The sequence below is a fragment of the Doryrhamphus excisus genome, linkage group LG2 (assembly GCF_037039965.1).
Source record: "Doryrhamphus excisus strain RoL-2023G ecotype Guam linkage group LG2, RoL_Dexc_Guam_v1.1, whole genome shotgun sequence".
NCBI lineage: Eukaryota > Metazoa > Chordata > Actinopteri > Syngnathiformes > Syngnathidae > Doryrhamphus > Doryrhamphus excisus.
In genome coordinates this window covers 10,441,986-10,463,292 of record NC_136358.1, presented here as the reverse complement: position 1 = coordinate 10,463,292, position 21,307 = coordinate 10,441,986, and the positions used below count along the sequence as shown (strand labels likewise).

The following is a 21,307-nucleotide window of genomic DNA, read 5'->3' as shown; positions in this document are numbered from 1 at the left end:
AATGTGTCAGCTCCAGGTGTCTTGCTGGCTGCAGATTAGTTATTTGTGTTGTGGAATTACCTTGAACTTTATCATGAAATAACTCATTGTACTTGTAGACATGAGTTGTGAGGGCAGTGAAAGTGGAGGGTTTGTTCATGCCCTTGCCCTGTCAAAGTCTTCTTTTCTCCATGGCGCCTGAACCATTGTAACCTTGACGGGAGCAATGGTATCCAAAACATTTGCAACACTTGATGTATAAGAGCTCAACAGATCATCAACATTGGAACATGAGGAGTTTTCAAAGCTAATCCTTGCCTTAAACTGTGTCCCTGTGCTGTCCCTGAACATCCGCAGACCCACCTCTTGTTTGAGTGTAAAATGGATCAGACAAAGCAACATCCACAAAGTTGACATTTGACATAGCAACAGTGCAGCCTTTCCTTGGATTGACTTACAGAACATAAATATTTGCACATTTACATATAATATTTAAATATTACAAAGCAGTCCAGCAAAGCATGCTGGGAAGCAGGAAGTATTCTACCTACTTCCTCTTGAAGTGGGCTTTGCTGACTAGCATTGTGACTTATTGTTTTTGATAAAAAATATGAAAATTCCATCTTTTTTTGTCTTCTCGGCAGGCTGAGGGATCGTCCTTCCTGCAGATGGGAGCGTCTCTGGAGCAGCAGGTGGTCTGCATGTTTAAGGTACAACTAAAATATGCTGCCAAGCCGGCCATCTTTAATCGGCAGGCTGATTAACGATGCAGATGCCAGATTCCAAATGCATACAGATTGACTCATGATGTCAGGATTAGACGCCCTGACCTCATGGTTGTTTGGGGAATTAATGGGAACTTAGAATAGTTCCAGCAAAGCTACATCTGGTTGCTAAGACATTAGCAAAATGAAATGCTCAAAATGAATGCTCAAAATGAAAGTACGCAGATAGTAAAAACAGGAGTGAAATGAAGGTGATGACCATCTTAGTGTCGCGTGGACGAGCAATCTCAACTCAACAAAGCCAAAAAAGTGAAATATTCCCACCAATACCACTGACTGATTGTTGTGATGAGTATGATGATACACATATTAAAACATGGTGTTGCTGTTCTGCCAGTGGCTGTTTTTTCCAACAGTGTTGCTATTTTACTTGAAGGTAATGGTGCGTTAGAAGTTCTACTATACACCGTATCCATCAAGGACCCTAGAAATGAACAGGACTGTTCATACTGTATCTGGTATGCCCTGGATGGGCTTGGCTGCCATGATGGTGAGCGGAATCCAGAAATGATGCATTTATCCATTTTCCCAAAAGCAAAGTCTCTAAGACAGCAAGGGAAACTGAGCTTCCCCTAAAATGTCCAAAAAAGTGGTGAAATATGTAGTGCTGTGAGTAAATATGCCCGACAATAACATCATCTTGTGTTGACAATTAGCTACTTATCACGTCACACAGTCAGACGCTGGATGGGGAAGATGTCATTGGATAAATGCTGGGCTTTGTCCCACCCATCGGACCATCAGCGGCTCCCTGGGTCTATGGGGCAGTGGGCCGGCCCGGGCCATCGGCTTCTGCATGTTGATTGGATGATCTGTCTGAGGCAGAATACCATTTTCATTGACAATGAAATGAGTGAAACAACTTCAACTAGAAACCCCCACTGGTCCATTTTTTCATTCCGTTGTTCTGAACTGAACCAGAGATTTTATCGTTGTGTTTGATGACTCTTTTCCGTCACTCTGTGTTTTTTTCCCCAACGAGCAGCGGCAGCCGTGGAGCTTCTCTCACTGTCACTCACACAAAGTACACAGAGTAGCCTCGTGCGGCAACTGATGAAAAGGAATAAACACATTCATGATCTAGGCTGAAAAGAATGAGCTTGCCCTCCTTGAATGACCAGCAGGTGCCACTGGGTTAGTTTTTGTAAAAAACAGGACATGGCACAAATGTACATGAAGTCTATATTGTGTGGGCCTGCCACACTCAAGGCTGGTTCTATGCTTGCACATGTTGGGGGGCAGTCAGAAATGTTAAAGGGGCTTTATGCATACAAGGGCTGGGCAATATTTCTTGATTTGCTGTATCGCTATACTGTACATATAGGCTTCCAATGATAAGAAATTACTTATACCCGTATGAATGATAAACATAAACTAGCCGAGCTGATGACCACCCCTGATACATAAGACGAATGAAACGCTGTCATTGTGAGGAGAAGGAATGTTTGTATGGGGAATTATTTACTCAGCGGACCGCTCAAATGCAGCACGAAATCACTATGAACACTAAAGTGCCCCCTCTCGAACTAAACAGGCTGAAAAGGCGGTAAACAAGCCTCCACCCTCAGACCTGTTTAACTTGGGGGTCCCACCAAAGACTCTAGCATTAGGAATGGATTCATAATGACGTCAATGTTAGCTGAGAGAAGGAGCGGCAGTCAAACAGGCCAGGAATAATATGAACTAAATGCTAAAGTCTAAAAGTAAGTCCTGAGTGGGGACTTGAACATTTCTTCTGAGGTAGCAGCTCTAATATTAACAGGTAGGGCATTCCATGGTGTTTGAGCCCCAATAGAAAAGGCGCTAGAGCCCGCATACTTCTTCCTGGTTCTCGAGATTGTCAAAAGACCGGCGTGTTGTGAGTGTAGACTCTCCGACTTTGGAAATTAATTTCTTCTCTTCCCACGATGAAAATTCCAAAGGTTTCCTCTTTTCCAAATTCTGGATCCTACTATCTGGCATTACTCCATGATCTGGATCACTCTTCAATATTTTGTACAACCTGTTGGAAACATTTCCTGTTTTATTCCCAAGTGCTCTGGCCATTTTTTGTGGAGTTACCTTCACAAATTCCGAAAATGGTGGTATCTGGCAATGTGAAATAATCCTTTCAAATAAATACGGTATCCATACAGTATCTAAGTATCTATAAGTATTACTTTGTATGTTGGGAGTTATACATTTAGAATCCTTTAGAATCCCGCTGGCCTTCCTATTGTTAGTGGTCTTGTGGCCCGTTCCCTTTCATTAGGCTAGCAGTGCTGATAACCAAAGAAGAAAATGCTAACAATATAAACAAGAAGCAAGAGTGGAACTTCCTGTTAGGCAATGTTAGCGCCATGTTTTATTGTTGTTTTATGTTACAGCTGAGCTAACCATGCTGGAATGTTAGCTGAAACATTGCCCCCATCCTCGTGGATCAGGTCCGAAGTCCTAGGGTCCGCTGTGTTGTCCTGTTGTTTCGTTAACATGAACTTTTGTCCCAGCTCATGGAAGAATACGACTGGGGTGAGTTTGCCATCATCACCAGCTTGCTTCCCGGATACGACACCTTTGTGGACATCGCCGAGTCCTACACGGACACATCTTACTTCATGTGGAACCTTCAGGATGTCCTGTCCATGGAGATGTCTGTTGGTGCAAACGATGCGAGGGCCAGGCGCATTCTGCAGCAGGTAAGGTTAAAAGTGGAAAACCTTGGACATTCTTCACCACTTTAACCATGTTTTTGTCCACAGGTGGACTCTCAAGTCCTGCTGGTGTACTGCTCCTTTGAGGAGGCCCAGTTCCTGTTCCGCCAGGCATCTGAGGTGGGCCTGTTGGGACCAGGCTACATCTGGATCCTCCCCAGCCTGGCCGTGGGCAACCCCGAGGTCCCGCCACCCGCCAGCTTCCCCGTGGGCGTGATCGGCGTCATCACCGAGCAGTGGAGGAAGAGCTTGCGGCAGCGTGTGAGGGAGGGTGTGGCCATCGTCGCCAAGGGCGCAGAGAGCTTCAAGAAGCAGCGGGGCTTCATCCCCGAGGGACACGGGGACTGCAGCATGCCCGCTAAACACTCCGACAACAACACTCTCTTCAGGTATTTTTGTTGTTGCACACATTTATCCTTCAAACATCACGCTGACAAACTTGTGCAAAGGTTTAGCTCTTAGGACGAGACTGCCATAACAGCCAACTTTTCACTGGATTTGAACGTCTTATCTTCAAATAGACTACTTCTCCATGATGTTTTATGAGTGTGTAACACAGAAAAGGCTGCCTTAATTCTTTATATTTTTATATCAAATACCTCAATTTACTTAACACACATCATTATAATGGGAAGTTCCTTTCAGCATTTCTGAAAAGCTAGATGTTTGTCATAAAGGATGAATAGCATTTAATGTACCCTCTACCCGCCTCACCAAGAAAAAAAACATTTGCATTTCCTATTGCCTTGGTTGAGTAATAACAACAATCTTTTGTTTTTTTCAACAGACCTCTTAGTTTTTAAAGTCTCCAATTTTGTAGGCCAATTTTGCGCCGCACCTACGCCGTGCCAACGAGGTGTGGCCAGCGCACTTTGCAATTTTCATGAGCCCATCCCTCCACCTCCACAAGTGGCAAAGAGGGAGGGGAGATGGGAGGGTTTAACACAGCCGAGTGTAATCTTAACCAATCAAAGGCCTCTCATTGCCTTTAAATGCCCAATCACAGGCCACCATGCATCATTCACCACATACGCTCCCTGGTGGGACATGTCATCTGTTCCTGACAGTTACATTAAACACAACAGCAGGCTAACCCAAGCATCTTACTTGTTTTCCACCAGCATTCCTGCTGGTTACATGGCCAAATAGGAGACCCTTTGATGGTACAGTGAAGAAAATAAGTATTTGAACACCCTGCTATTTTGCTATTTCTCCCACTTAGAAATCATGGAGGGGTCTGAAATTTTCATCGTAGGTGCATGTCCACTGTGAGAGAGATAAACTAAAAAGAAAAATCCAGAAATCACAATGCATGATTTTTTAACAATTTATTTGTGTGATACAGCTGCATATAAGTATTTGAACACCTGTGTATCATCTAGAATTCTGACCCTGAAAGACCTGTTAGTCTGCCCATTAGAAGTCCACCTGCACTCCATGTATCATCCTGAATCAGATGCACCTGTTTGAGGTCGTTAGCTGCATAAAGACACCTGTCCACCCCATACAATCAGTAAGACTTTAACTTGTAACATGGCGAAGACCAAAAAGCTGTCCAAAGACACCAGAGACAAAATTGTACACCTCCACAAGGCTGGAAAGGGCTACGGAGCAATTACCAAGCAGCTTGGTGAAAAAAGGTCCACTGTTGGAGCTATCATTAGAAAATGGAAGAAGCTAAACATGACGGTCAATCTCAATCGGAGTGGAGCCCCATGCAAGATATCACCTCGTGGGGTCTCAATGATTCTAAGAAAGGTGAGGAATCAGCCCAGAACTACACGACAGGACTTGGTCAATGACCTGAAAAGAGCTGGGACCACCGTTTCCAAGGTTACTGTAGGTAATACACTAAGACGTCATGATGTGAAATCATGCATGGCACGAAAGGTTCCCCTGCTTAAACCAGCACATGTCAAGGCCCGTCTTAAGTTTGCATATGACCATTTGGATGATACAGAGGAGTCATGGGAGAAAGTTTTATGGTCAGATGAGACCAAAATAGAACTTTTTGGTCATAATTCCAATAAGCGTGTTTGGAGGAAGAAGAATGAAGAGTACAATCCGAAGAACACCATCCCTACTGTGAAGCATGGGGGTGGTAGCATCATGCTTTGGGGGTGTTTTTCTGCACATGGGACAGGACGAGTGCACTGCATTAAAGAGAGGATGACTGGGGCCGTGTATTGTGAGATTTTGGGGAACAACCTCCTTCCCTCTGTCAGAGCATTGAAGATGGGTCGTGGCTGGGTCTTCCAACACGACAACGACCCGAAGCACACAGCCAGGAAAACCAAGGAGTGGCTCCGTAAGAAGCATATCAAGGTTCTAGCATGGCCCAGCCAGTCTCCAGACCTGAACCCAATCGAAAATCTTTGGAGGGAGCTCAAACTCCGTGTTTCTCAGCGACAGCCCAGAAACCTGACTGATCTAGAGAAGATCTGTGTGGAGGAGTGGGCCAAGATCCCTCCTGCAGTGTGTGCAAACCTGGTGAAAAACTACAGGAAACGTTTGACCTCTGTAATAGCAAACAAAGGCTACTGTACCAAATATTAACATTCATTTTCTCAGGTGTTCAAATACTTATTAGCAGCTGTATCACACAAATAAATTGTTAAAAAATCATGCATTGTGATTTCTGGATTTTTCTTTTTAGTTTATCTCTCTCACAGTGGACATGCACCTACGATGAAAATTTCAGACCCCTCCATGATTTCTAAGTGGGAGAAATAGCAAAATAGCAGGGTGTTCAAATACTTATTTTCTTCACTGTATATTGGCGCTGTCATTGTTTTATCCACTTACCCAGTGGTGCACTGGACCAAATTACCACTGTGTGGGGTGTTCCATGCTCCGCCACCTTGCGCTGCGACACGAAATTAGAGCCCTTAATCTGGTTGACATGTCACTTCATGGTCAAAGTATAGAATTTAACAGAAATACTGCAAATAGTAGAAAGTCAGGAAAAATGCCAGAAATATCAGGATATTGGACAGATTTTTTTTTACTACAATCACCCCTTCAGCAGACCAATAACAATTGTCTCCATGGTCCATCGTCATCAGGTCTTTGTCTACCACCAGTGTGGTACCAATGTACCTGACCATCAAGGAGCTGTCCAATCTCTGAACCAGACCACATCATGTGACGAGGTTGTCACGAAAGACAGACATGAGGGTGTTTTATGGTCTCCACTTTGTAGCATCTGTCCCTGTTCACTGAGGCCAGTTTCATTCTTCATGCATATGGATATGGATGGAGTCCAGAACTGTCACTAGTGTCCTCTGCTTGTGTGGCCTGATAACCAGTATCCTTTCTTATTTGGGCCCTTATTACTGTCACTCAGATCTGCAGCTGAGTCTTGAGGATTTTCTTCAATGGAAGGACTGCGTGGTCTGGGTTGGGAGAATGTCTTGGTGCCTACCAGGACATGTGTCATTTACTTTTAAAGGAATTGGTTGTGATATTTTACAAATAATGATTTACAAATGTTTTACTCTTCATTTTTACCCCAATAACTAACTAACTGACCTGGTCATTTATGGAGGTAATTCGTGATGATTTCACGAATTCGTAATTCGTCATTTCTACAATAACGGCAGATCTAGATGGATGAATTGAGATTATTATTCACTACTACACACCATAAAGTGACAAATCAACCAATAATACCATGTCAACCAAACGATTCCTGCCTTTCAGACTTTCATCACAAAATGGCTTTGAAGATTTTCATCTTGTGAACTCCTAGTTGGTGGAGGGTGAAAAGTGACCAACTATTTATAGCCACGGTGCCATCTGATGGATTTCTTTAGCTTTGCATACCTCTTCCAAGTGGTAGAGATGCCTGAAGCCGTTGGAGCTCAGTTTGGTCCTACCTTCAATGACGTATAGTGATTTAAAAGGTGCTCAACCATTTGATCCACCGGGCAGTTAAAGGGTTAATAATTCAATTCCATTTACATGATTTTATCATTCAACTACATTTGAAAATGATTTCATAATTTAATTCAAGGCCGTGCGGTGGACTAGTGGTTGGCATGTAGACCTGGTTTGGAATCTCCGCTTGGGCATCTCTTTGTGGAGTTTGCATGTTCTCCCCGTGAGTGGGAATGGTCCTTTGTCTATATCAGGGGTCAGCAACCTGCGGCTCCAGAGCCGCATGTGGCTCTTCAGACTCTTTATTGTGGCTCCCTTTGCGATGCTTGAATATTTTTAACACCCGAGTGGGGAAAATGCACATCTTTTGTAATGAGTTTTAAAAAATCCAACTTTGTCTGAGACCATGAATGCATCCTGAGTGAGTTCTGACTGCTATCCAGTTCAGTACATGAAGAAAAACAAGTAATACTTACCTACAAATCTAAAAAATAAATTCGAGATAATTTAAAAACAGCGACATGGGAACTTGTTTTTACGTTTACAGTAGTTTACACATACATTTATGTAAGTTTATCTCCAAAACTAGCAAGAGTACTCCAACTCGTCTTTTCTTATCTGAACTACTTTGATACCCCCAAATTCCCTCCAATGTTGTTTTAAACATACTATATGTTTTGCGGCTCCAGGCTATTTTTCTTCAGTGGGCATTGGGTAAAATGGCTCTTTTCATAGTAAAGGTTGCCGACCCCTGGTCTATATGTTCCCTGTGATTGGCTGGCCACCAGTCCAGGGTGGACCTCGCCTCTCACCCAAGACAGCTGGGATAGTCTCCAGCATAGCCCCACCCTAGTGAGGATAAGCGGATGTAATTTCATTCAAATTTAAATTTCAAATATTTTTTAATTGAACTACACTAAGTTGTATTTATTCTTGTTAAAAATTTTTGAGCTTTTTTTTTAATAGATTTATAACAATTTAGTATTTGCAATGTTTAATTCAATATTAATAAATATAATGAAATTATTTTATTCAATTGTTGCTAGCTCATATTAACATCCATTTAAAGAACTAGTCTCATCTTGAAAAGATATCAATGATACTTTATTGAATTCATCCTACATGTTGTCTATGTTGAAAAAAGACGTATGAGGCCCAGAAATTTCTGCTGTTCATGATTAGTGTTACATGTGTTGGAATGATCCAAAACAAAAACATTGCCCATTGCACACAAATATTTGATTGTTGTCACAGATTTTTTTCAACTGCCTCAAACTGAAGTGAATATGGTTCCGGCAAATATGGCTTCCACCTCATTAAACATCCCCAGAGTCTTATCTTGAACTCAAGAGTCATTTTGCAGCGTTTCTTGCATGCAAATGAAGCATGATGTATTATTCAGAGGCCAATGTGTCACGGCCATGTAGCGTGGTACGTATATCCTGGTCTAACAAAGAGCCAAAGACCCCAACGGGAACAACACCTATTATCCCCTAATGATAATAACTTCAGCCTGGCCTCCCGGGGCTGTTGCAGGTTCCATTAGAAGGTGATGATTGCCAGTGTAAATGAATATGTAGATTTCCTGATTGGGAAAGAGATGAAAGTGTTTTTATTCCTGTAACGTTGTTTGCAGGCACATGTTGAATGTGACGTGGGAGAGGAGAGACCTGTCCTTCAACAGCCAAGGGTTCCTCTCCAACCCCTCTATGGTTATCGTCGCCCTGGACCGAGAGAGAGTGTGGGATAAGGTATCACTGCTTTGGAAAATGCTTTCACCATCATTTATGACCTCCAATGATTCTACTTCTTGCATTAAATGTAACGTAATATCCTAAAAACAAGACATGGAGATGATCAGGGTTGAGTGAGTGAATGTATGCTGAATGTACCGCTCTACCATTTCAAGTTTTCTTATTCATATGACAAGAATGAAGTTTGCATTGAGGAAAATGAAAGAAACAACTTGTGTTGCTTTGCTTTGTGTTGCTTTGTGTAGCTAGCTATAACGTGCTTTGTTTGTTTGTTTTGGCTTATTCCTGGTTACAGAGTGGCCACAGCGGATCTTGCTGATCCGCATACTGATTTGGCTTGAGCCCTTTAAATTCCGGATGCCCTTCCTGACAAATGCCGATGGTGCGTCCCGGGGCGTTCGTATATTACAGTGTATCTTCTCAAGGGATAATACTACAGAAATGAAACTGTGATAGAGAGCTCTGTGTACACACAGTACAGCAGTATATATTAATTGTCATTGAAGAGGAGTCAACACAGCTATGTTGCTAATGTCAAGTGACTTGCCTGATAGTGGACTGTAGTCAAGCATGGCGGGGTCTGCACGAGTGCTGCCGCCAACAAGGAGAAAGCAGAGCTTCATTGAGGGAAAGACAAATTCCAATTCTGTTACATTGTGAAGCAGAAACTGGGCCATAGGCATTCATGGCCAACAAATTTCGAATGTTTTATGCCATACATGCCATTTCCCCCTGCTTATTCGGGTCCGGGTCGCAGGGGCAGCAGTCTCAGTAGGGAAGCCCAGACTTCCCATCTCTTCCTGTACCACTGGGAGGACTGCAAGGTGTTCCCAGACCATCTGTGAGATGTAATACCTCCAGCATGTCCGAGGTCTGCCATGAGGGCCTCCTCTCGGCTGGGGGTGCCCGGATCACCTCACCAGGGAGGTGTCTGGGAGGCATCCGGAGTAGATGCCCAAGCCACCTCAATCGGCTCCTTTCCATGTGAAGGAGCAGTGGCTCTACTCTGAGCTGCTTCCGGATGACTGAGCTCCTTCTCCTTTGGGTGAGTCCAAACACCCAGGTGGCCTCTGAACAATAAGACTAAGTCTTATTGTTGACTTCTGCCGCTTGGCCTGCTTGGTCAGCTGCTTCAGGAGCCCCACTGCCATCCATGCTCAATAGGACTCCTTCAGCTTGACAGCGGGCCGGACCTCTGGTGTCCACCAACGTGGTCCGGACTTGCTGCCATGACTGGCACCAACCGCCTTGCAGCGTCCTCTGCAGCTCTGGTGGTGAGAGCTGAAGACTTAATAAACGCAAGACTCAGCCAGACGTTCCCACCACACCCTCACTACACGTTTGGGTCTCCCAGGTCTATCCGGCACCCTACCCAGCCATCTAAAACTCATCACCAGGTGGTAATCACTTGACAGCTCAGCCCTTTTCTTCACCCGTCTGATCAGAACATGCAAACGCATGTCTGGTGATGCAACTACAAAGTCGACCATAGCCCTGCGGCTTCGAGTGTCCTGGTGCCAAGTGCACTTGTGGACATCCTCATGTTCTAACATGATGTTTGCTATAGACCAGCTGTGGTTCATACAGAAGTCCAACAACATCAGACTGCACAGGTTCAGATCGGGCAGGTTGTTCCTCCCAATTATGCTCCTGCAGGTCACACTGTCATTGCCCACATTGGGGTTGAGGTCTCCCAGTAGAACCATGTAGTCACCAGCAGGAATGTTCCCCAGCACCCCTCTGACGGACTCCAAGAAGGGTTGTACTTTCAATTGCCGTTTGGTGCATACACACGAACGACAGGACCCTTTTCCCAACTCAAAGGCGTAAGGAAGTGACCCTCTCATTCTCCGGTGATGCCAACACGGAGGCGCTGAGCTATTAGTAAGCCCACACCAGCTCGTCGCCTGTCCCCTGTAGCAACTCTTGAATAGACCAAAGTCCATCCCCTCTAAAGGAGTTTGGTTCCAGGACCCAAGTTGTGGATCTGAGAGAGTCCAACTATGTCTAGTCAGAATGTCTCAACCTCCCACACAAGCTTGGGCTCCTTCCCCACCAGAGAAGTAACATTTAATGTCCCAAGAACCGTGGCCACCGAAGACCAGGTTGCCCAGACGCCACCCTTCAAAGTCACTCAAATCACCGCCCTTATGCTGGCCCCTGCAGGTAGTGGGTCTATAGGGGGATGGGCCTGGCCGGGCCCCATGGATAAAGGTCCCAACCACCAGGCGCTTGCCTGCAAGCCCCTCCCCCAGGCCTGGCTCTAGGATGCCCCAGTCTCTCACGTCCGGGTGGGGTGAGGTCCCTCCTTTTGCCTTTTTCTCAAAGGGTCTTCTGAATGACACTCTGTCTGGCCCATCACCTGAGACCCTACTAGGTAACCCAGACAACATAGCTCCAAGGATCATTCAGGCACTCAAACACCTCCACCACAATAAGATGGCGATTCACAGAGGAATATTCCATATTTCAGACAGTCCTGTCTGATATGTTTCTGGATAAATGTTGTATTCCAAACAGGCATGGGCAAACACACTGGCATCTTTGACGTGCCGATATTTTTTACTCTATATACAGTACATAATCTGCCGACTCTGCCCTCCCTCAGGTCGGTGCCTACTCCCGTGGCATCCTCCAGGTGCGCTACCCCGTCTGGCCCCGCTATGGAAACTTCCTGGAGCATGTGACCGATGATCGCCACCTGACTGTGGCCACGTTGGAGGAGCATCCTTTTGTCATGGTGGAGAACGTGGACCCTGGGACGGGCACATGTGTCCGCAACACGGTACCGTGCAGGCGCCAGTCCAATCATACTGAGAGGTACCCCTTAACCATTGTATGACCTTCTTCACCATTCTCTTCTCTGTGTCACGCTGACCTTCTCGTGAGGTATTGCTGAGATAAGATTTTGTTTGCAAGGTCAAGAGCGAGCTGTGGAGCTGACTTGTTTGTTTTGTTGATCAAAAAGCTTGCAAGCTGAGGCTAAATTTGGCAATTTATGCAAATTGCATGCACTCTCCTTGCTCTCGTTTGGAGAACGTCTCCATCTTAAGAGTCACTTTTGTGTGATGACTGAGCTGCGTCGTGCGAAAAGGGGACCGTTCACAGTAGTTTGCAGGTTTTGCTAAATCATTTCTATTTTATTTGTATTCATTTAATCCACAAATAGCTTGTGTTCCCTCATTCACCCCATGTGGGTAATTATTCCTAAATAGTTGACAGTACTGGCCTCTGGGACTCTGTTTAGTAGGGTCAATGATCAACATCTCAGTTTTATCGGGGTTCATGAGTAAAAAGTTACAGGACATCCAATGTTTGATATCAACGAGACAAACCTCCAGATTAGAGCAGTCCTGTGGGTCAGTTAGCTTTAGTGGCACATACAGCTGAGTGTCATCAGCATAACAGTGAAAGCTAATTTTATGTTTGTGAATAATGTCGCCAAACTGCAGTATGTAATGTTGAACAGAAGAGGGCCAAACACTGAGCCTTGTGGAACTTCGCAAGTGACACCAGAGAACTCAGGAGTCACATCATCACAGACGACACGATGTGTCCGATCCCCAAGATATGATCTAAGCCAAGAGAAGGCGTTCCAGCAAGCTATACCAACCTTTGTTCATCCTGAATTTCCATTGCATTTTTAACACCTTTTTTGTACACATTGACCATTTATTCTTATACATATATGTCAGCATTATTCAGCATGTATACCTGATTCCCCAACAAAAACACCAGGAATTAGGAAAGTTCACCTGCACTGTCCGGTATCCAGCTATTTATTTCACAGTCACACTGGATGATTTTTGGTCTAAAAAGTAACCGAATCAGTTGAAACTCAATCGTTTCAAATGGTATCATTGAATCGTATCGGCAACCATGAATCGTGAATGCAATCCAGTCGCTAGTAAAAGGTGTCCCCCCTACTTGCAGTTGTAGTTGTTGGCAAGTAGGCATGGAATGTAACTCCCACGAAAAGTGAGAATCAACAGTACAGTTTTTTCTTTTGGAAAGTTGCTCAATTTTGTGGTGAGCTGAGGCATAGATTATGGCAGTATCCCTTTCATTTTGGTGCAGCATTATGTTCCTATTTTCAGACATGTTCTCTGGGATAGGCCTTGGCAGAGGTCTGGAAGCCACGTTGTGCCATTCTAGTTCTTGACTTGGCTAACTTGTTACGGTATTCCTTCGCTTCGGTCGGCTACAATGTGACATATATAAAAGTGTAACATACCGTACATGTATAATATCCAGTGTCATGTAATTGAGCACCCCCATGCTTATTGACGACCAAGTGCAAATGTCAGCTGTCCAATATGTTAAATATCATCCTTCATCCACTTCAAACGCATGGATCATGCACCCAGTGCTTCATTCATTCTGGAGGTATGTACTGTATATATGTCACATTGATTGTCACTTAGGAAGGATGTATGAGTCCTGGGGGACACTGGGGGACATCCCAGCCGGGTCTGGCTACTGTGTCCCATTTGGAGCGAGCCCAAGCAGACTGGGAAGAAATAAAGCTCTCAGTGCACAGCAGATGTTCTTTTTGCCTTATTTAGCGTGGCTTTCATACAGTCATATATTTTGTCGGTTTTAGGACCACCACCATAATCAATAAATCCATCCGGCCTCGATAAATTGACACGTGCATGCATACATGTGTGTTCAGGGCTGTATGCTAAGTTGTTTCATTAAGAGCACACATGCTCCAATATTAAAATAAATTAGGAGCACAGAAAAACATGTGCAAATTACGGTGTGAAATTTTTGAAATGACACAATTTTATTACTAAGATCTGGGTTTTCATCTACGCTTGCATGCTCTCAGGGATTTCCTCCCCCATTCCAAAAACATGCTAGCTTCATTGGCCACTTCAAATTGTCCATAAGTATGAATGTGAGTGTGAATGGTTGGTCTTTGCGCTAACCACTCGTCCGTTGAGCAGCCACGAAACGAAAAAACAATGGCATTATAAAGAAACAAAGCAAAATGGCATTATATGAAAAAAATTGCATTATATTTACTGTAGAAAATAAAAACACTATTTTGTTTCTTTACTTTATTTGCCTTTTATTTAACGTACAAATGTGTCATATCATTTTGCCTGACCCTATCCAACAAAATGACAGAAGGTCACTGGGAAGCTAAAAGTACAAACAAAAGAGTACAAAGTAGCAAATAAGGATTACAAACTACTTACAGACAGTAGGCAACGAGGCATGACAAGGCAAACAATCTGACAGGGGAACAATGGAAGTGGAGTGGTATAAGAAGGTCTAATGGCTGATGGGCAACAGGTGTGCAGACCAGGAGAGCAAGGCAGGAGTTCGTAGCAAGACAGAAAAGAGACAACAGGGGCAGCAGACCAAAACAAGTGCAAATCATGATAGTATTCCCCCCCTTATAAGACGCCTCCTGGCGGCTCACCTGGTTTATCTGGATGACATGCGTGGAATTCGGTGATGAGAGAGTGGTCACAGATCCAGGAGCGGGAGACCCAGGAGCATTCCTCTGGTCCATATACCTCCCAGTCGACTTGATGGTAAACACCTCTTGGCCATTGACCGGAGGGCTGAGGTGGCGACTGGCTTGAAGCTAAGATGTGGAAGACCGGTTTGACTGGGGTCCAGCTTCCCAGAGACCCACGCCAGTCTCAAATCTTGTGCAGAAAGCCATACGTCCTGGCCTGGTTGATAATCCAGAGCCGGGATCCTGTGTCGATCTGCCAGTTGTCTGTGCCAGTCAGCCGTGCATCCCAGGGCAGCGACGGCATCCCGCCAAACACGATGCCTCGCCGCAGATGGTGGTGGATGGAAGGTATAGACACATCTGACTCCTGGGAGGGGAACAGAGGAGGTTGAAACCCATGAGCAGTCTCATACCTGTGGCCGAGCAGACGACAGCGTACTCGATCCAGTGGAGATGGGTGGCGACCCCAGGCAGAGGGGTGGCGATAGCAGACACAGCGTAGCATAGCTTCCAAGTCCTGGTTAGCACGCTCTGTCTGATCATTGGACTGGGGCTGGTGACCGGAAGACAGGCTTACTGAACGCCCTACAGAAGGCCTTCCAGACCTGGGAGATGAACTGAGGCGCTCTGTCAGACATCAGGTCAGCAGGTATGCCGTGGATGCGGAAGAGATGTTATATGAGCAATTGTGCTGCGATGACAGGAGACTCTTGACTCATGCCCCCACTGCAACACCTCGGACCTGTTCTGTTGGGAGGAACAGCTTCCCGGGGGGACATCCCTCAGGAATGGTGACGTGCTTGGCTGCATCTGCCAACTTCTTCTCCACCTCCCACTTGAGAGCTCCAACTACCCGGCTCACAGGTATGACAGGCTCCAGGGTGGATTCGTCTGTGGTAGGGAAGTAGATTCTGGAGAGTGTGTCAGGCTTGATGCTGCGGGAACCGGGTCTGTAACCGGGGAACTGGTAAATAATTTATTAAGTAATACAAATGTGGATTCAGCCTCAGGGGTCCATTCAAAAGGAACACCTTAAGAGATGTCAGCCTTGTGAGAGGTGCAGCTTTACTACTGTAGTCTCGAATGACTCGTCTGTAAAAGTTAGCAAAGATTCTAATTTGGTGGTACACGTTCCTCAAATCAAGTTTGTAAAAAGAACGTGGTGGAGTGGAGGGACGCAAAGGCCGAATCCATGAGCGGAAGGGCATATTTGTTATTGATGGTTATGTCATAAAGGCTGCGATAGTTGATGCACTGACAGCGTGTCTAATCCTTCTTTTGCACGAAAAAGAAACCGGCAGCTATAGGTGAGGATGAGGGACGAATAAGGCCTGCTGCGAGGGAAGATGAAATATAGTCCTTAAGAGCCTGCTGTTCCGGGGCAGAAATATTATATAGTTTGGAACTGAAGGCAGAAGGTGCTCCGGCTAAAGAGCGTAGGTTTGTGGGTGGTTGTGCGGGTTGTGGTATCGTAACCATGGGAGACCTAAAACTACAGGTGCCAACTGCGAAGGCATAATAAAAAAAAACGACAGCTTTGTGGTGGTCACCGGAGAGATGCAAGCCAAGGTATTCAGCCTGGTGTGTAACAACCGCTAAGCGGTGACCATATAAGGAGAGGACCTCCTTGAGGGTCATTGGCCCCTGAGTCAATAAGGCCGGTCACCTGGAGACTTAGTCCACTGCTGGACAACATTCCTGGCAGCTGCAGAACTGCAGCTGCTGTCTCCTAGAACTGGTAGGTGAGGAGTCAGTAGAAGGGTACTCACACACCATACGTTGAGTGGGTGAGGCAGGAGAGGAACCTGTTGACTGTTGATGCTTGGCTGGGGGGTGAGTTGGGCAGCGAGCGAAGTGATGATCCGGCTCCCTGCAGTAGAGGCAGAGGTGGAGCTTGACTTGGCGCGCCTACTCACTTGGTGCGAGCCAACGTCCACCCCATTGCATGGGGATTTTGGTCAGTTGACTTGACGAGCGGCGTGGTGGCAAGTTGAAGGGCGATCCCAGTGTAGATACCGAGCCCCGAAGATACCATCTCTGGAGAACGAGGCCCTCAGCATCCAATGGGGGGCGACCTGTTCCCTGCAGTCGCTGAGCCACTTGTCTATCCGCCCTGCTAGAGCGATGATGTCATCAAGGTTCTTAAGCGTCTCAAGAGGGATGAGGTGGACAGAAATGTAAGATTGGAAATGAGCCTGTACTTGGAGAGAACATCTTGATCCAGTGTGGTTTCTTCAGTCATGGTATGATGACAGCAGTTTTTAACGCAGATGGATTGTGGCCAGCCAGGAGGGTTGAGGATCTGGATGATGAACGGAGAGATGGAAGAGATGTTGGCCTTCAGGAGGGCTGTGGGAAAAGGTGGTCGGGTTCACTTTGCTGAGGACCTCCTTCACCTCCTTCTTTGTCACATCACAGAAGGAGTGCAGAGGCTGGACTGTCTCAGATGGTGGTCATCAGTTCGGGGAGGCAGGACAGCGGTGTATGAACGAGAGAGGTATGAATGGTTGTTATCAGGTTTTGGTCTAAAAAAGGTGATATGCACCTTTTTTCTGAGGTCTCTGAGTGGGAGAGGGAAGGGGGTTTGAGGAGGTGATTTATACTTGAGAAAAGTTGTTTTGACTTGCCACTGCTGTTGTTAATGATGGCGGAATAAAACCTGGACTGAGAGCTTCTACATACGCCTTGTAATGTTCTCTGTATGCCAGTCTGTGCACATTTGTTCTATAGTGGAATGAAGGAAGAGAGTGAGCCTTCCTCTCAGTTAGCCTCTTTGTGGAGGCGGGGCTACTTGTGAGTGGATACAAAGTGCTAGCAAAAACAAGTTAGCTTCGTCAGCCAGCATACGCTAACATGATTGAAGGCACAGAAGCGATGTTTTTCAAGCCATTGGCCATGTTTTGAAAGTAGTGACGAGGACAAAAGGCACCACGGCCAACTAGTATGCACACCTGAAACACAACCATCCTTTTCAATTTTCCCAACTGGTGCAGCACAGCTTTCAGCCCAACAGCTAACACTTAGCGAGGTTTGGTCGGCACAAAATGGTGCACGCTCACAGACAGCGTTGCTCGCAACAATGCAAAAGAGAGGCTACCTTTCAATACCTTTCAATTTGATAAGCCAACATTTGGGACAATGTTAGAAACGTTTGACAGATAGAACGAATTGCCTGGGTAAGACGTACTTGTCACAAATAGTACTGTATAAGCCAGTGAAAGAAGATATGTGGTCCAGCTCACATATGGGCCCCTACATTGGTTTAACAAAACACTACATAACTACGTGTGTGGGAGTACTTTTGTCTTATTAAGTGACCGAGTCCATTTTATTTTCATTGATTTTTGGAGTTATTTTGTTCTTGACATCCCAATCATAATGTTAAATATTGCTTTTGATGGATGGAATGGAATGGAATGGCCTTTATTGTCATTATACAAGATGTACAACGAGATTGGAGAGCTTCTCCTTTCAGTGCAGTAGTCAAGTAAAAAAAAAGTATATAAAAGTAGAGTAAAAAAGACAATTTAACAAGATATATACAAGATATCCAAAATATACACATAGTATTGCACAGGAGCATATGCAGGAGCAGACATATTGCAGATATATTAATTTTAGTGCAATGATAAATTGGTCATAGTGCAAATAATGATGTATGGTGTATACAGATGAGTAAAGTCACATATGAGTGTATTGTATTGGGTTGTTAAATAAATAAATATGATTGAGGTAGTAACAGAGGAAGTGATGGAAATATTGCACATTTGCATTACGCTAATGACCGGGCACGTTGTATGTCTGAGTTCAGGGTGGTGATGGCTCTTGGGAAGAAGCTGTTTCTCAGTCTGCTTGCCTGCTTGTTTTGATGCCATGTACTAATGCCATGTCATAATTATGCTATATAATTCTAGAAGAAATGGCCTGGAAATGTCAATACTATAATTATTGACAATAATTTGTAGCTAACTTGTAACTATTGTCAGGCATAGTTAGTTTAACCAAAGCTGTCGCCCATACAGTACTATATAGTACATCTCATAATATTTATCACCATGTCACCAGCCATACTGCAACACACCCTTCCAGTCCTCCCAGTTCTCTCCCTCCAATAGATGGAACAATGCAGCATACTCAGCCACGCCATTGGCAGAGCTCGTGCCAAAGAAGCATGCAACCTCCAAGGTCTCAAGCAAACGTGAAGCAAGGTCCAATTGAAGGCTTCTATTTGACATTTAATCAATTAGTCATTCAGCTGTCTCCTACGTCTGCATGGTGAATGGGATTAGACCAGAATGGGAAATGCTTCAGAAAGGCCTTTCTACTTCTCAACAGCCACTGTGGCCCTATTCACATTTATGTTGATATTATCTTTCAAATATGTATATATTGTTTTTTTGAAATGTCATGTCAAACCATGTTTAATCCAGATCTGATCCAGATTGGACATGAAGCCTGCTCTTGTAAAAGAATAATAATAATACCAATAATTCTACACAATAAAAAAATGTAATAGTCATAATGATAATGATGTAGGGTAGTGATGATCCTCATCATAATGATAATGTAGGATGGGAATAGGATGATTTCATCTCTGTATAGGTTCTTGTTTTGTGTTGCTCAGGAGGTCCTGCATTGTTCCCTCACTGGTTTTGCAGGTGAGAAATATTTAAGCCGTTTTTTCATCTTCATCAGCGTTTCCTTCCCTCGCTTTCTGAGGTCTTCTCCACCTCATTAAGCAGCGAGGCCACACAGGAAGGCAGCACCTCCACGCTCCTTGATTAGACGCCATCACGTTGCTATAGACCGTCCGCTCAGGCTTCTTCCACGTTGTCTTGTTAACACTCATTGATTGCAGCCAATTCTGTCTGAGCACAAAGTGAAATCACAGCAGACCGTGATTGATTTGAATCTCAGTCAGATAAAATGTTCTTTTTTGTCAGCATCATCGGCCACTCGGAGTCCTACACCAAATTGTGCTGTAAAGGCTTCTGCATCGACATCCTGAAGAAGCTGTCTCGCACCATCAAGTTCTCCTACGATCTCTACTTGGTCACCAACGGGAAGCATGGCAAACTGGTCCGAGGAACTTGGAACGGAATGATCGGAGAGGTGAGAGCCGGAGGAAGCAAGCTGTCATCAAGAGACGTACATTATTTCCCTTTACAGGCGTAAACATCTTCAGCGTGGCCTCCGAGAAAGGTCCAGGTAAAAAGTTTCACATCAACATTGCGCCAAGAAAAACAAGGATTCTTCAGTATTCTTGTGGTTTCACCTGCAGGGCAACAAGCTCTTGCATCTTTCAATTGGCTTCAAGTCATGAGTTGCATGGAGAAAAACAAAAAGCTGCTGCTGCTGTTTGGGGAGCTTTGGGATTCTTTCCAGTCGCTTTTCTGAAACCATAAAGACACGTTTCACAGCAGTGGATCATTTCATTTCATTATGGAGGTAATTATAATCAGATGATGTCATTTCTAAATATAATGGCATTACTTCCATGACATCACATTACATTCATTTGTTGTTTTTCATTCTCTAATTAGAATTAGGACATTCTCCATACAAATGTCTACTTATTACATACTAGAAATTAGTGACGTCATTTAGCTAACTTTGACAGTCTTGGCATTTGAGGCCCAACAAATGAATGTTTCCAGCATGTCAGACAATGATCAATACATATTGATCAATACATATTGATCATTAGCAGCCACAATTACAGGATGTGAAGAATGTACATTTGGCACTGTTGGATTTTCACAAGCTTCAAAATGCAAAAAAAAAGACGTTTATGCAAAGAAGCATACACGTGAAATAGGCTGATCACAAGTTTACCATCATAGCTGAAGAAGCTCTAAAATAGATATAAAAGCTGTAAAAAGGAGAGAGTGATGATTAGCTATGTCATTCTTGACGATGAGGTGAAATATGGCTTTGGGCATGCTTGATGTTCCCAGGAGGCCATTGGTAATGTTCTCCAGGTGCTGAAGATGGCTTTTTGGTTAATCCATCCCAAATGTTCTCCATTGGATCTAGAAGACCCAGGATGGTCCAAAAGAGTCAGCTTATTCCTCTGGAAGAAGTCCTTTGTCAGCTGCCTCGCTCAACCATCAGCTCAACCATCAGCTCAACCATCAGCTCAACCATGCCACCTTGTCCAAGGAGAGAAAGCTTTGCTGACTTTGCCATCAGGAGATGATGACAGTGGGAATATCGAGCCACATTTTGACAAACTTTGCCTTTTAAAGGCTGAGCTCTTCAAGCTACGATGTGAAACCTCTGAGAAACAGCCCATTTCACTTGAATGCTTCTTTGTGATGAATTGTTTTTTTCTCAGTACCATTTCTTCTTTTTGCATTTTCAAGCTCCACTGAGAGCCTCCTTAAGATCCAACAGTATCAAGTGTACATTGTTCCCATTCATCACTGCCCCTCCATTGTGATGAGGAGGACGTTGTATTGGCCAGGGTTGTTCCATGGTGCTTGGGCTGCTAACATCCATCTGCTCCGCTACAGCGGCGTCTCTTTGATGGACTTTAAAGTGGGTCAGTGATGTGACAGTGCGCAGACACACACACACACACACACACACACACATCAAACAGCTGCATGTGGGAGCGAGGCAATGCGAGCAGGTGTTCTTCAGGAGGCGTTTTGCTAATCCACCTGCTCCTGCTATTCCACAATGACAGACTGACTCCCACAAAGTTTTTCCAAACCACCATGTTGTTTGCCAAATGACTTT

The 21,307-nt window shown here is 44.7% G+C and overlaps 1 protein-coding gene across 1 annotated transcript in view; it reads left to right on the top strand.

Moving 5' to 3' along the window:
- Positions 1 to 21,307, top strand: part of LOC131126084 (glutamate receptor ionotropic, NMDA 2C-like) — a 51,238-nt gene that overhangs the window by 16,000 nt on the left and 13,931 nt on the right. Inside the window, exons 4-9 of the mRNA XM_058068266.2 lie at positions 624 to 689; positions 3,251 to 3,439; positions 3,503 to 3,843; positions 8,970 to 9,084; positions 11,696 to 11,907; positions 19,507 to 19,675. Of these exons, the coding sequence (XP_057924249.2) occupies positions 624 to 689; positions 3,251 to 3,439; positions 3,503 to 3,843; positions 8,970 to 9,084; positions 11,696 to 11,907; positions 19,507 to 19,675 (1,092 nt within the window). The remainder of the gene's footprint in view (positions 1 to 623; positions 690 to 3,250; positions 3,440 to 3,502; positions 3,844 to 8,969; positions 9,085 to 11,695; positions 11,908 to 19,506; positions 19,676 to 21,307) is intronic.